The 15,911-nt window shown below is 44.0% G+C and overlaps 2 protein-coding genes across 15 annotated transcripts in view; one reads left to right on the forward strand and one right to left on the reverse strand.

The window, feature by feature from the left end:
* The window catches only part of LOC105481741 (LIM domain 7), a 233,405-nt gene that overhangs the window by 202,873 nt on the left and 14,621 nt on the right, over positions 1-15,911 (reverse strand). For all 14 annotated transcript variants that reach the window (XM_011741470.2, XM_011741469.2, XM_011741471.2 and 11 more), the window contains exon 2: positions 14,619-14,689. In XM_011741470.2, coding sequence (XP_011739772.2) covers positions 14,619-14,689 — 71 coding nt within the window. The remainder of the gene's footprint in view (positions 1-14,618; positions 14,690-15,911) is intronic.
* The window catches only part of LOC139359249 (synapsin-1-like), a 35,777-nt gene continuing 34,584 nt past the window's right edge, over positions 14,719-15,911 (forward strand). The window contains exons 1-2 of the mRNA XM_071081703.1: positions 14,719-14,808; positions 14,864-15,480. Of these exons, the coding sequence (XP_070937804.1) occupies positions 14,719-14,808; positions 14,864-15,349 (576 nt within the window). The 3' untranslated portion in view covers positions 15,350-15,480. The remainder of the gene's footprint in view (positions 14,809-14,863; positions 15,481-15,911) is intronic.

Genomic DNA, 15,911 nt, shown 5'->3' on the forward strand with positions numbered 1-15,911 from the left:
CTGAAAATTCACATAGATAGTAGCTAAAAGGAAGGGAATAGAGTCCAAGAACATATTACTATGTTTTTAACAGTGCAATAAACAAGAAATTTTTTTTCCTTCAATATAAAACATTCCAGGCAAGTCAACTAGCCTTAGGTTTTATTTGAAATCCACTGACAAGAAAGAATAATGAAGAAGTGCAAACATGAGCACAAGGATCTCTGGGGAGAGGAGGATGAAGTATCATTAAGAAAAAAAAATGGGCCGGGCGCGGTGACTCACGCCTGTAATCCCAGCACTTTGGGAGGCTGAGGCGGGCGGATCTCAAGGTCAAGAGATCAAGACCATCTGGCCAACATGGCGAAACCCTGTCTGTACTAAAAATACAAAAATTAGCTGGGCATGGTAGTACACACCTGTAGTCCCAGCTACTCGGGAGGCTGAGGCAGGAGAATTGCTTGAACCCGGGAGGTGGAGGTTACAGTGAGCCTGGATGGTGCCATTGCACTCCAACCTGGCAACAGAGCGAGACTCCATCTCAAAAAAAAAAAGAAAAGAAAAGAAAAGAAAAAATTGTGGCCAGGCACAGTGGTTCGTGCCTGTAACCCCAGCACTTTGGGAGGCCAAAGTGGGAAGACTACTTGAGACATCCTGGGCAACATGGTGAAACCCCATCTCTACAAAAAACATAAAATTTTAAAAACGAAGTATCTTCACTAAACTATTGTGAACTAAAACCCTGGGGACATGACAGATATGTTCCCCTATTTTGAAAGGAGAAATAATCTCAGAAGAAGATTAAAGTGACCTCCCCAAACAGTCTTCAGTGGATGAAGTGTTTCTAAAACAGAGCAGTGTGCATCAACTTTAGTATTTTATATAGCAAACCATAATGATTCTTTCTGATTGGGTTGTCTCAGAATATAATTTCCTTAGATATTAAGGGTTTCTACCTCTAATATGTATCCAAGAAGGTAGGTAAGCTGACAGTAGGGAATGATTTTGTGAATACAAATAAATAGCATCTTTGAGAGAATGTTGATTTCTTGGATAGCTCTTCTGACCTCTTTCTTCTTGGAGCGCCCGCCCCTCTACACTAAAACTTTACCAAGCTTGATTTGACTCCCACACCAACACTCCAAATCTATACTATCAACAAGTGATAGATTACTGTCTTGCCAAGTTCAATGGTCTTACTCCCATTTTCTTTTCCCTTGATCACTTCCAGTCTGGAACACTATTCATAATCCTACTCTCTACTTATCTTTCATAAAACCAGTGCTTCCCTTAAGATCTCTAACACATTCCTAGTTTTCTACTAGCTTTTTGACCATCACCACCCTTTTCTCTTCCTGTCCTCCTAACAGAAGATATTTTCCAAAGTTCAGTTATTAATCCTCTAATATGAAATATGGTCTTTCCCCTCCACTGACCCATTCTGTAAAACAGATTCTAACATCATCTGATGGGACATTGAAAAAAAATCAAAATTGATATCCAGTATTTGGTCTTAGGTCTTGTCATTCTTACTACCTTCAAATCAGTACCTTCCACACTAAGCAGACTTCTAGCTTCACTGTCCTGCCCATAGGACAATTCAGTGAATCCTTGCTCATGTCCACACCACCCCTACCCAACTCCAATGCCTTCCACGTTACATCCCATGCATCAACTTTCTGATTCAGGTCAAGAAGGACCTTCTCTAATAGTTTCCAAATGCTTTTCCCATTCTCTAGCTTCCTGTAGTCTTGCCGTCCAACATGTCTGCACTTATTCCTATGCTGCCCATAGCTGTTTCCTCCTTAACAGGACAAGTACCCAGAAGGTACTTCACACCAAGTGAAACAGGAGAAAAACCCAGAGGGCAAAGAAGGAAATGTTTTGAGAGGGAAGTTATCACCATCTCTTTCTGATGCTTTTGATAGACCGACAAGTGCTCTATTGGTCCCTTCCTCACCACACACACTGTCTCTAAGGCCCTGTCCCATCCCAACAGAAGAAAGTTATTTAATAGTATCTACTTACACTTCAGTGTGAATTTACACTACATGCCATATTAAGTCCAATCACTTTTCTATGCTTTTTAACATTGGGAAATAAGGAAATGAGTAAGACAGAGGCAGATATATGGAATAGCCAATAGCACAACAGGATGTGTACATGCCAGACAACAGGCAGGGCTATGTAAGGGAGGGTGAGAAACAGAGAAAGATGAATGAAGGTGCTGAGAGCTTGATTTTTCTATTAGACAGATCTAATACTGGGCCTGCCAGCATCAGCTGCATGGTGTTGGGGAAGAAACTTAGCTTCTCTGAACCTCTTTTTTCTCATCTGTAAAAAATATATATATTATATTAAATGATTTTTTAAAATAACAATATCTTTTAATTCAAGTAACAGCTAGAAACAATCATAAAAAACAAGTTAGCCTGGGAGCAGTGGCCCACGCCTGCAATCCCAACACCTTCGGAGGCCAAGGTGGGAGGATCGCTTAAGGCCAGGAGTTCAAGACCAACCTAGGCAACATAGCAAGGCCCTGTCTCTACAAAACAAATTTAAAAACTAGCAAAGTGTGGCGGTACACCTATAGCCCCAGCTAGTCAGGAGGCTGAGACAGGAGGATCAGTTGAGCCCAGGAATTCAAGGCTGCAGTCAGCTATGATTGCACCACTATACTCCAGACCAGGTGACAGAGCGAGACCCTGTCTCAAAAAAAAAAAAAAGAAAGAAAAGAAAAGAGAAAATCAGTTTGTACAAAATCAGATCAGGAACTTCCCTTTTCCCTTCACTTCTGAACAAAACCCTTTTGAAAGCCTCCAGCCTCAGTTTTGTGTGCCATTTCAGAATAATTCCCTTAAAAACCTGGTATAAAGTACAACCCTTTCAAAGCATGAGATAGGCCTCTGATGTTTAAGTTGGAGCAGATGATAGAAACTTTCCTGTTCTCAATAAAGTTTCTATTTTTTTATTTTTAAACAGGGTAAAGCTATTTTCTGCTTCTCTGTCTCCAATTATGACTACAGACCATGCTCAAACTGCAGGACACAACTCAATCAGTGAGTTGTGAAATCTTTTTCATGAATAATACCCCAAAGTGTCATGATGATGTATTATTCCCCGGCACAGGGTATTCAGCTAAAAAGGCTCATCTTCAAATTCGCTTGGACTTTTTTTTATGATACTTGCTTACTTTCAGGCATCTTTAGAATTGGTTAAATAAAGTAAATTTGGCATGGTTTAAACTTGCTTTTTTTTCAAAAAAACATGTTCAAAACTTGCTCAATCTAAAATAGAACTTGAAAAGGCAGGGGAAAACCCAACTAATACAACAAAACCGACTTCTCTTGTTGAATGAAGCATAACCAAGAAGTCAATCATGTCACAGGGCTAAAAAGATTTCAACTATAAAGAATTAAAAAGGTATTTGTTCATTCATCCACTTACTTTTCTCAGGAATATTTATTGAGTGCCTAGTAAATACTTGGCACTATTCATGACTTGAAAACAAAATAAGTCCTCATAGAACATAAGGCACTTATATTCTAGTGGAAATAGCAGAACAAACAAAAACAAACACACACACACATATATATAATGCAGAGGCAGGTGATACTAAGTGCAATGAAATCTGAGTATGGAGTGACAAGGGAGGATAATGGCAGTGGGAAGGAAGAGGAAGTATCATTTAAGCTAAGACCCGAATAAATGAAGAAAATGTATTCATGCAGAAGGAACAGCAAGACAAAGACGTTAAGATAAAACCCAGGCTAGGCGCGGTGGCTCACGCCTGTAATCCCAGTACTTTGGGAGGCTGAAGCACGCATTATCACCTGAGGTCGAGAGTTAGAGACCACCCTGACCAACATGAAAAAACCCTGTCTCTACTAAAAATACAAAAAGTTAGCCAGGTGTGGTAGCACATGCCTGTAATCCCAGCTAGTCGGGAGGCTGAGGCAGGAGAATCGCTTGAACCCAGGAGGCGGAGCTTGCAGTGAGCTGAGATCCGGCCACTGCACTCCAGCCTGGGCGACAGAGCGAGACTCTGTCTCAAAAAAAAAAAAGTAAAACCCTTCTGAGTAACAGCTGGAAGCCAGTATGAGCACAGTAAGCAAGTGGTGGAAGAGTAGGGGTGGAGATGAGTTAGGCAAGCAGGGAACAGATCATGTGGGGCCCTAGAGACTGCCTTAAAAATTCAGACTTTATTCTGAATGTAATGGAAAGCCATTGTCAGGGGAGGAGGGCGCAGAGTTGGATGTATAAACTTTTTTTTTTTTTTTTTTTTTTTTTTTGAGACAGAGTCTTGCTCTGTCGCCCAGGCTGGAGTGCGGTGGCGCAATATGGGCTCACTGCAAGCTCCGCCTCCCGGATTCACGCCATTCTCCTGCCTCAGCCTCCTGAGTAGCTGGGATCACAGGCGCCCACCACCACGCCTGTCTAATTTTTTGTATTTTTAGTAGAGACGGGGTTTCACCGCATTAGCCAGGATGGTCTTGATCTCCTGACCTCGTGTTCCGCCCGCCTCGGCCGCCCAAAGTGCTGGGATTACAGGCGTGAGCCGCCGCTCCCGGCCTTTGACTTACATTTTTAAAGAGGAATCTGGCTGCTATTTTGGAAGCAAGGAGTCCAGGCTACTGCAACAGCATAGGTGAAAGGTGATGGTAGATGTGGCAAGAAGTGGTCAGATTCTGGATATATATGAAGAGACAGCCAGTTGGATTTCTTCACAGATTAGATGTGTGGTGTGATGTTAAAAAAGAACAAGAGTCAAGAATGACTTCCAATTTGGGAGCCTGAGCAACTGGCTGAACAATGAGGCCATTTGCTAAGACAGAAACATTGGGGAGATGACGAGAAGACTAGAAAGGCGTCTGGAAGGAGTAGTACTAAGAGTTTTGCTTAGAACCCAGTGAGCGTGACATGCTTATCAGACCTACAGTGGGAAATCTTGAGTAGTTACTAAAATTTAGGGACAAGGTCAGGGTCAGGAATGTAAATATGGAAGCAATCAGCGTGGAGAAGACATATGAACTTGATAACACCTGTTAGGAAGATATTGTAGACAAAGAAAAGAAGACATGGAAGATGAACCCTTGGATGTTCTCACATTCACTGATGACAATAATTAGGAGGACTGAGCACAAAAAAATTAGAAACACCAAGTGAAATAGAAGAAAAACCTAGAGGGCAATGAAGGGTTTGAGAAGGAAGTTATCACCAACTCTATCTGATGCTTTTGATAGACTGACAATATTTTCTTCGTAACACAGGGTAATTCCAAATGCGTTTGATACTGGTGCAGAGGCAATATGTTTGCTTATTGTCCCCTTCCTCATGTAGAATGAAAAACATTAAACTCTAATGAGAAAAACTAATTCCATAATGAATTTCCTTCCTTCCTGTATTTATTTATTTATTTATTTATTTATTTTTGAGATAGGGTCTCACTCCGTCATACAGGCTAGAGTGCAGTGGCGCAATCATAGCTCACTGCAGCCTCAAACTCCCGGGCCAAGTCAGAATGAAAGTTTATAATGAGGCTGGCAATGACCTCCCTTCCTTTGAATGTTATGAAATGGTGGTATAACAAAATAACTCAGGTATTTCTTTCCCTGTTCACACATCTAGATCAAATTTCAATCTAGTCAAGAAGGCAAAAAAATTTCATCAGGGTCCCAGCTTTGGTACTAACAAGTCTAAAACACTAACTAAAAAGTATCCTAATCAAAAACATGACATGTATTTTGAAGCACTATACAATAACTATCTGTACAATTTTTGGTATGCATGAACTACAGAAATGTAGGTCACATGAGAGAAGGTGATACTTTTATAAATTATAGAAGAAACTACTTAGATATCTATTTCCTATTCTAGCTCAAAGTATAACTCAATGTTATATTAAAATGTTTCCCTTTTTTAGTACTTTAAATGGTTTATTGAACATTAACAATCACTAAAATACATTCAAACATATAAACCTAAAGTCGGCAATTGCTCAACAGGGTCCATCTGGCTGGGCATGGTGGCTCACACCTGTAATCCCAAGAGGTTGGGAGGCCAAGGTGGGAGGATCGCTTGAAGCCAGGAGTTCAAGGCCAGCTTAGGAAACAAAGCGAGACCTTGTCCCTACGACAGAATTTTTAAATTATCTGGGTGTGGTGGTGTGTGCCTATAATCCCAGCTGTTCCAGAGGCTGAGGTGGGATGATCACTTGAGTATAGGAGTTCAAGGCTGCAGTGAGCTATGATCATACCACTGCACTCCAGCCTGGGCAACAGAGCAAGACCCTATCTCTAAAATAGAAAAAAATATCTACTGGCAATTCTGTAACTTGCGTATATTTGATGATCATGTACTAATATGGCACCAACATCACAAGAAAGAACTTGTGCTGGTGAGCGGAAGTTGTATAGGATTTGTCATGTATAAAAAAATAGCTAATCTTACAGCTTTGGGTGGAACGAGGAAGAGACCCCATTCTTTTCTGATTCTAAATTCCTGAACAATGATGAACTACCTGGCCAGCGCCCCTCCCAGGCAGCAAAGTATATAATGACTAAGAGGGCAGGCTGTGGGCATTCGAATCCTCAGTCAGCATTTACTACTTCTAGTGTTTCCTTGACTAAATTATTTTACCTCTCACCTCTCTTTTCCCTCAGTGGAAAAGAACATCCTCAGGTAAGAATAGTCCTTCATCACAAGGTATGTAGGTATAATGCACTTGCCACATGTCATGCATGTGGTAGAAACTCAAGAATACTAGCTGCTTTGTCATTTATTCAGCTTCTCTTGTAAAACACACACACACACACACACACACACACTTCACTAGTAGGTAACTCGCTATTCAAGTCAGCTCGTCTAGTGTAGGGCACTGCTACATTCATAGAAAGATCTTCAAAACACTGAGTCAAAAGTCTCACTGTGACCAGTTATTACCAGTTCTGCCCTCTGAGTCCATACAAAAATTTCCTAATCTCTCCTACATGACAATCCCCATTATGCTTGAAGACAGACAGAAGGTCTAGTGCTGTATACCAACATAAAAATGCACTCAAGCACCAAACTGAGCATTCTGTACCCAGGAATGAGAACCAATCTTTGAGCATACTACTGGAGTATTTCAAAATCTTTGGAAAGGCCGTTCATGGGACTGTGCTGTAATTCATCAGAGTAGAACTTGCTATTGTCCATCTCTTTAAGCAAAGCCACAGGTTGAATGTGTTAAACCTCTGTTTCAAAGTTGTGCATATATGACAGCTATTAGCCTTATTAAGAGCTTTGACTACATCAAACATGTTTTCAAAGAAATACAACCAATCATTATTTAATACCTTCTGAAACTAAAAAGTACAGGCATGCATAATTTATCATTTCCTCCAGCTCTAACACATTTTTGATAGTTAACAGGCTTAAGGAGATCTGGAAACATCAATTAAATAGCCCAACCTTTTGATTGGATATAAAACGTTCATTCATTCAACAAGTACTTGGAAACATTCTGTCAGGAAATCTGGGGAACAGGAACAACATAAACAACTCAATCTGCAGATGCTAACTAGAAGAACGAGTTCACTTGCAAGGTGTATTTCTTCCACACTAAAAGAATTGGGCAAATATGTTGATGTTGCTTTGCTTTTCTTAACTAGCATTCACAAAGCTAGTATGTTTCTATAACTCAAATGCTGGTATGTTGAGAAGCAATCTTAACAGGAAGAGGGAAGGTGAATGGGGTGTTTAGTATCAACAGCAGTCCCTCACTACCCAAAGCACTCTTGGCATCCAAAGAGAAAGAGAGTTAGAGCAATGCACCAAAAGACAAGAACCAACGCAGATTGAATAAATCGGCATACTCCCTGTGGTCCAATCCAGGACACCATTCCTCTTTTCTCTAAGCCTAGGAGAAGCTTTAAGGATTTGTGCTTTACAAATGGCTTAAGAAACACCAAGGTATCAAGGCTTCTTCACAAGGGCCAACTGTGACTTTGTTGAGCCTTTTGTGGCTTAAGAGGAAACAGAACCCTCCTTTTCTCGGCTTCATCTTTCCTCATTGGAGGAAATCCAATGGGTCATTTGTTACATAAATGTTTAATATCACTAATAATCTGATAAAAAAGATAGGACAATGTGTCTTTCATCTGTTCATTTAGAGGGAAAATACAAATAACAATTTCTAATTTGGGCCAGAATATGGAGAAAATGGTGCCCTCAACCCCTGCTCATTCTGCAAACTGCCACAAAGGTTGCAGAGAGTATCTTGATCATGTGTATCAAGAACCATAAATCAATCATTCACTCTTTTTCACCCAGTGGGTCCACTTCTCTAACTGGTTCAAGAATATTTATTTATTTATTTATTTATTTATTTATTTGAGACAGGGTCTTACTCTGTCACCCAGGCTGGAGTGCAGTGGCACATTCATGGCTCACCACAACCTCGACTGCCCAGACTCAGGCTATCCTTCCACCTCAGCCTCCCAAGCAGCCAAGACTGCAGGTGTGTGCCACCGTTTTTTTTTGGTTTTTTTTTTTTTTTTTGGTAGAAATGGGGTCTTGCTATGTTGACCAGGCTGGTCTTAAACTCCTGGCCTCAAGCCATCCTCCCTCCTCAGCCTCCCAAAGTGCTGGGATTACAGGCATGAGCCACCATGTCTGGCTGACACCCTGTTTTATTAAAGGTACAAGTTCTTTGCATTTTTCCTCACTTTATGAAATAAGTCCATTTCTAGCTTTCAGTGCATCAGTACATTGCAAGAATCCAGAATGACTGACACTGCACTGGAACCCTCCCAGTTCGTCAGGAAATACTTTGACATATCTGTTTACACTTCCTGGAGTCAGGCTATTCTAACGGCATTCCTGCCCTGGTTCCTATTTGTGTAAATCAGTTCCGTCCCAAGAGGATTTCATGAGCTCCCTCATCTCTTGCCACCCCTCTCTTTTCTAGGATCCTTTCTTATTTCCCATGTAAAGATACCGTGTTCAAGAAATTATAAAACACTGCATAAAGAAAAAAATGGGGCCGGGTGTGGTGGCTCATGCCCTGTAATCCCAGCACTTTGGGAGACCAAGGCTGGCAGATCACTTGAGGCCAGGAGTTTGAGACCAGCCTGGGCAATACAGTGAAACCCTGTCTCTACCAAAAAAAAAAAAAAAATACAAAAATTAGCCAGGCATGGTGATGCACACCTGTAGTCCCAGCTACTCAGGAGGCTGAGGCAGGAGAATCACTTGAACCCAGGAGGCAAAGGTTGCAGTGAGCCAAGATCACACCACTCTACTCCAGACTGGGCAACAGAGTGAGCTCCTGTCTCAGAAAACAAAAGTAAAAGAAAAAAGTGAGAGGAAAAAAGAAACAAATAGGTATTAAGACATTTCTTGGCCATTCAAACCTACCTTGAGAAATCCATAGTGCTAGAAATCAAAGAGTGGATGCTTACCAAAGGAATGGAGATTCATATGCTCTCTGGAAGAAACTCTCTTGTGTGATAAAAAGCATTCTGTATCTTGACTGGGTTCTGGTGACTTGGGCACATAGGTCTGACAAAACTCCTACAATGGTATACTTAAAATCAGTGCATTTCACTGTAAGTAAAATGTTACCTCAGTAAGGTACTTCAGTAAGAATAAATTACTCTGAGCAATGTCTGGAAGCTATGCTGTATGCAACTTTAAGATTTCACACACGACAAGTTAAAAAAGGCCAAAATGCTCCAGCCTAGTGCACAGATGGGTTAGCCCCACTGCAGCCTCGGCTCAAATGCTGCCTTCTCTGTGCGCCTGCCCTGACTCACCAGGTGGACTCGGGCTGCCAATGCCATCACAATGCACTGGATGAACTTTATTATCTGACGGCACTGCTGGGTTTGTCTGTGCATCTGCTCATGGGGGCTGCCTCTCTTTGAAGGTCCAGGTAAGGGCTAAGAATTTGGTGACTGAATCTATAATCCCGGCAAGTGCCTGGCACACAGTAGGCACATAGTAGGTATTTTTGAGATGATAAATGTAAGTCCCTGTGAGGGAAATCATCAAGTGGAGGACAGTAGAGTAAGGTGACTCAGGAAGAGGGTTGAGGTAGAAGAGGAAATGCTGAGTAAATAGACAAGTACACACTGGCATGCAGATGAAGACACATCCTGTAGCACGTCCCAACCAAACAACTACAACCAATAAAGCTTAAGACACTGAGGCAAGTTTCCACTGGAAGAAGAAATGAGTTCTGGTCCTTAAAATCCTATTTTGTAATGCTGTTAAGGTTATAACTTTATTCGTACTTTTATTCAACAAGCATTTAGCAGGCACCGTGCCAAACACTCAAGCAATAAATAAGATACGATTCCTGCCCTCAGTTAGCTCATAGACTAATGTAGAAAAACGAATAGAACCACAAAATGCAAAAAGAGAGATTTATGTAAGACAGGAGAGAAAGGAATGCATGAGGCTGGAGGTTTGGCGATTTCAGGAAGGCTTCACATAAAGGTTGATTTTAGCCCAAGTATGGAAGAATGAAGAGGTGTTCACTAGGTTACAAGGAATAACAAGTATTCCATCCATACAAAAACGTGGAGGTGACAAAACTGCATTCTGTGCAAGGAGAAACACAAGCAACGGATTAGGGAGCATTTGTTGCTCTACCACCAGCATCCATTTAACTGGCACAACCACCAGGGGAGATTAAGAGGAAAAACCTGAGACCTACAGGATTTAAATATCAGAGCCCAGACCAGGCGCAGTGGCTCACGCTTGTAATCACTACGGTAAATACTTGTTAAAAATTGTAGTGTTACAAAGCAATTCTTACGCTAGCTGCTGTAGCTAAAATCACTGGAAGACTCAGAGTACAAGTCCTTCACATGCAACCCTTTAAAATGATTTTAGCTGCAGCAGCTAGCGTAAGAATTGCTTTGTAACACTACAATTTTTAACAAGTATTTACCATAGTGTCTTAATATCTGTTGATTGAAATTATATGTAATTACTAAAAATACTTCCATTAGCACCAAAGTCAAAAAAAGTTAAAAGGTGGTGAACAGCACATTCCCGAAGGATAAAACTTGGGGCAGGTGGAGAAACAGACCAATTAGAAGTGAGGAAGGACTCATATTCTAGTGCCAGCCTTGGCAATGAGCTCAGGTTGACATCCTTTACAGGGTGACAACAATACCGAAAAAATCCAATCCAGAGATAACAGGAAGGGCAGGTGAGCAGAAAGGTGGTGAATGAAGTTAGCCTGTTCTGCTCCAGCCATAAAAATTACTATTGTATTTGAACCTCAACCTAGATAGCAACATTAACTTACAGACTAGAAAACCGTGACCAGCCAATGCAAAGTGCTACATACCCCAGTTTCAATCTCATTAGTATTTTGTCTGTTTACCACATGGCTTTCAGACGACCCAAAACAGAGAGACAATGGCAACTATCAGGCATAGAAAATTGGCCGGGTGCGGTGGCTCAAGCCTGTAATCCCAGCACTTTGGGAGGCCGAGACGGGCGGATCACGAGGTCAGGAGATCGAGACCATCCTGGGTAACACAGTGAAACCCCGTCTCCACTAAAAATACAAAAACTTAGCCGGGCGAGGTGGCAGGCGCCTGTAGTCCCAGCTACTAGGGAGGCTGAGGCAGGAGAATGGCGTGAACCCGGGAGGCGGAGCTTGCAGTGAGCTGAGATCCCGCCACTGCACTCCAGCCTGGGTGACAGAGCGAGACTCTGTCTCAAAAAAAAAAAAAAGAAAATTAAAAGGTACTGCAGAAGAGGCCTAAAATTAGAGTCCAGGCTGTATTTTCTACCACTTCATCAGCCCCTGCGTAGCCTTGTTAGAATCAAGCTTCCCCTCTGCCTTTGCCTTCAAACCATTACTTGGTTTTACACTAGTGTTTAATCATAAACCAGCCCTGCTACATTATTAATGTTTCAAACAGCCTTTCCAACCACGTAATAATCCAATATCATTATGTTGCGCTATCTTAAAGGGTAGCTTTCCTACATTTGTTTTGAATTGCAAAATTGGCATGAGTAGACAAACCAGTTTTTATGTATACTCAAGTATTATAAGTACAATTTGAAATAAATAAAAACAAGATTCATAAAATGATAATAATTAGCAGAATAACCACCAGCTCTTACCTCACTCTTTCTCCTCCACTCTAAAAAATAAACTTTGGTTATGAGAATAAGACATTAGCTACTAAAAATCACAGATAGAAAATGGAAATGGCAAGGGAATGCTGATATGGAGTCCAGTCACCATTCAAAACTTTACAAGGTTATTGGAGTTGACTTTGGGGTATTCAAAGCTGCAGTTGTGAATAAAAGTAGCAGATTATATGTAATACATATAGAATATATAATACATATGTATATATGTACATACATATACAATATATACATTTTAAAACCCTCCTACATTTCAGTAATGTGTAAAGGAATAGGGCAAAATGTAGCACGAATATCAGCAAGCCAGAGAAATAATACTTTACAAATACACATTTGAATCAACATTTTATCTTCAAATTAGGGGTTCTTAAAGAGGTTGCGGCAATGACAGAGTCATTCATCCTGCTTCTTTTGGCAAGAACAGTATTTTAAAAAATGTGCTTTGGTGGCAAAGGCAAAGCTGACAAGAGAGAGAAACGTGGACACTGGAGAAACAAAATAGCCCTAACAGTGAGCACACTGTGGTCATGTCAAATGCCCAGGGTATACTAAAAGTATCTGAACATGTAAATTACTCATATACACACAATGAAGACAAACATACTGCCTTGCTCCAAGTGGGATGAAAAAAAACAATAATTTTAATTTCATTACTATATTACAAGGATATGACAGTACCTTTAGGAAGATCCAGCTCTAACGATGAACAAAATACATTATAAAGGTGCCAAATCATTGCTGATAAACACCTTTACATAGACTGCGATGAGAGTGAATACAGACCACATGTACTATGCGCAATGATATCTTTTATCACAATACACTTTTCCCCTGTTCACTATATACAAATTTCTTGGAGAAAACCTACATAATTACGAGCAAGCAGGGACAAAAAAAGGAATTCATCGTTTTCCAAAATGTGCATACTAAAAAAAGGGAAGCGTGTGAAATCATTCGTATTCACGTTTCCTGAAGCAAATACAAAGCACGCAGATGCAAACTCCACACAGAAGCCGTGTATGGCCAAAACATGTCCCCATGTCTCCCCTTCTCCCTCCCTCAATCCCCAACACTCAAACACAAAATGGCAAGTTTGTTTTCCAAAATTACGCAGAACACACACTGCTAATGGAAAATTACAGTTGGAAGTCTTGGCTTTTCAAAGTTTATGAATGAGGGAAGTTATTTCTCTTAACTGTATTGCTGGAATTTTTCCACTCTCATTTCAATTCAAAATACAGTGTTTATTCTTCTCTCAACTTCCCATGCTCCTCCCTTCACATCTTTCTAAGTCACCTTCAGACCAAAGTTTCAATCTAAAAAGACACTAAAAGCTCATTCCTTAGACCTCCCTACTGTCCCATGGGTAATGCTACTCACATTTCACATTCCTTTATTTAGCGTAAGAAATGTAACGTTTAAAGTTTATTCTTTCTTTCCACACACATACGTGTATTTCTTTAAGGAAACATAAATTATTTTCAATTACTGTTCGCTTTAGAATTCTTAAACATGTTCTTTTTTCCGTGGAATAATCTTTAAGCCTAATTCAAAGTTTTAAATACGTTAACTAAACCAGCACGTGGCATCAATAACTCCTAAATGACTGCAGGGCTGGTGCACGCCCCAATTTTCAGCAGTGGTTCCTGATTCACATCTGCTTAGAAGACTTTTGCCTCGTTTTAAAAGCGTCCGGTAGAATAACAGCTAGAAGTCCTGATGTTAACCTTCTACAGATAAATGTAGCCCCAAGGCGTTAATGAAGAGACCCGCTCTTTTTCAGGGGGAAAGAAGGGAATGGAAGATCTTGTCTGTGAGACACAGCTGGGAGGGTAACAACTCTTCAGTGAGTGACCGTAGAATCTCAGTCTCATCAAAGCTGAAAATGAAAAAGCACATGTCCCGCCCCTACCCCCTGGGCTTGGATGCGGGCCCCAGAGAAATCACCCTTCCAGGTGGGCCTTCCTGTGTTACCTCCTACACCTGCCCTCCCACCCACCCTTCCTTTCCACTCCCCCCTCCACACTGAATACACTGGCTTCTCAGGTATAAGGTGAGCATCCCCACTTCTAGGCACCCCGAGGGAATGCACCCGAGAGCCCTGGCCCAGCTCTGCACTGCGCGCTCTGGGCTGTGCCCAGCAGAGACGCCCCAGGCGAGCCAGGGCCGACCGCGCTGCTCCTCCCGGACGCGCGGTGCAGACACCCGGCGGGCGAGCGCCCACCTCTGCCCTAGGAAGCCAGTGACACCGTCGGGGGCCAGGGGTTAGGGCAGCGCTCATTTAAGCTGGACATGAAGATGCAGGAGCGGCAGAACCCGCAAAGTCCCCAAAAGTGGACAAGCAAACCAGCTTCTTCGCGCCGGCTGGATCGCCGAGGAAGCTAAAGTGCAGAGTGACCGGGGCTGCAGTCACCTCGCGACGACCGCCCCGAGGCAGTCAACAACCTGCGGAAGGGAGAGCAGTGAAAGGCACTCACCTCCACCCATCTCTGAGCCTCGGCGAACGCGACGGAGCAGTTGGCCTCTGCCTCCTCCAGCCCTTCCATGGCTAGGACAAGAGAGGGAGAGACTCAGTGGATGCGTGGAGGGGCGGGGGTGTCCCCACGCGTCTGGGCCCCACGGACAGGGAGGGCACGCGGGCCGCAGCCAACTCCGGCTTCCGCTCCGGTTGCGAAGGCGCCCAGGTTCTCGTTCCCTTTGTTGCGCTGTGCAATTCGTTAAGGTCTCCAACCTACAAGAACGTGAAGACTTGGCTTTCTCTAAACTCCCGAAAGCGACCCAAGGTCCGCGGGGACCCGGGCAGCCAGGCAGGACGCGCGAGGCGAAGCGGGCGCCCGCAGTCAGCGCGCGGCACCAGCCCCGACGACAGTTTGGACTTCAAAAGTCGCAGCGCCGCCGCCGTCCTCCCCGCGGTGGCCCCGCCCCGGCCCACCCCACCGCCAGCCCGGGGCCGGCCGAGTCGCCGCTTCCGTCCGCCCCTCCCGTGGCTCCCCGGGGCTCCCGGCCGCTGCCGCCTCTGCGGTCAGACTGTCTGGTCCGGGAGATGCCACCGTCCGCCAGGGGCCGCGGCCCGCGCCCCGAAGGGACGCGCCGCCGTGCACGCATCCTTCCCGCACCCTCCCGCCTGGCCGCTGCCCTCTCGCGGGCCACTGAGAGCGGCGCCCTCCCTGCTCGCGGCCGCCCGGCCCGCTTGACATACCAAGAATAGCTGCACACAATTGTACCTTTCCCGGCCAAGAAACTTCCCCCGCTGGGGAGCGCGGCCCGCCTTCCTCACCCGAGCCCGGGCCAGCAGAGCCCGCTACCCGCTCTCCCGCAGCGATCCGGCCCCGCCGCCAGGTGCGCACCCTCCCCTCCCACGCTCCCGCCCCCAGCGGCGGCCAGGCCCTCCAGGCTGCAGAGCAGGGTCGTGGCCTTGGCACGTGCGGCCGCTTCCCCACGGCGGAGTCCTGCCCCCGCTCGGCCCGACTTCCAGGTGGGTGCGGTGGAAGGAGGGTCCCTGCCCCTCCACCACGGCTCGCCGCTGAGCGTTCGAGCGAGCGGGAGAGTTCCTTGCATTCCCCACTTCCCACCCGCTCAGCCCAGTTTAGGCTGTTTGATGATCGCCCTCGCGCTGAGCGTCAAAACTCCCACCATTCGTGGTTTAAGGACACTCAGGGGACAGCGAAGTGGCAGGTTATGCGGTATCCGTAGCGGCCCTGGGTGGGTGTGCAGGGCCGCGGGGCAGGAGGCGCACTGGTCGGTTTGCGTGGGTCCTTTTCACACCAGTG

This window comes from Macaca nemestrina, chromosome 16, assembly GCF_043159975.1.
Source record: "Macaca nemestrina isolate mMacNem1 chromosome 16, mMacNem.hap1, whole genome shotgun sequence".
NCBI lineage: Eukaryota > Metazoa > Chordata > Mammalia > Primates > Cercopithecidae > Macaca > Macaca nemestrina.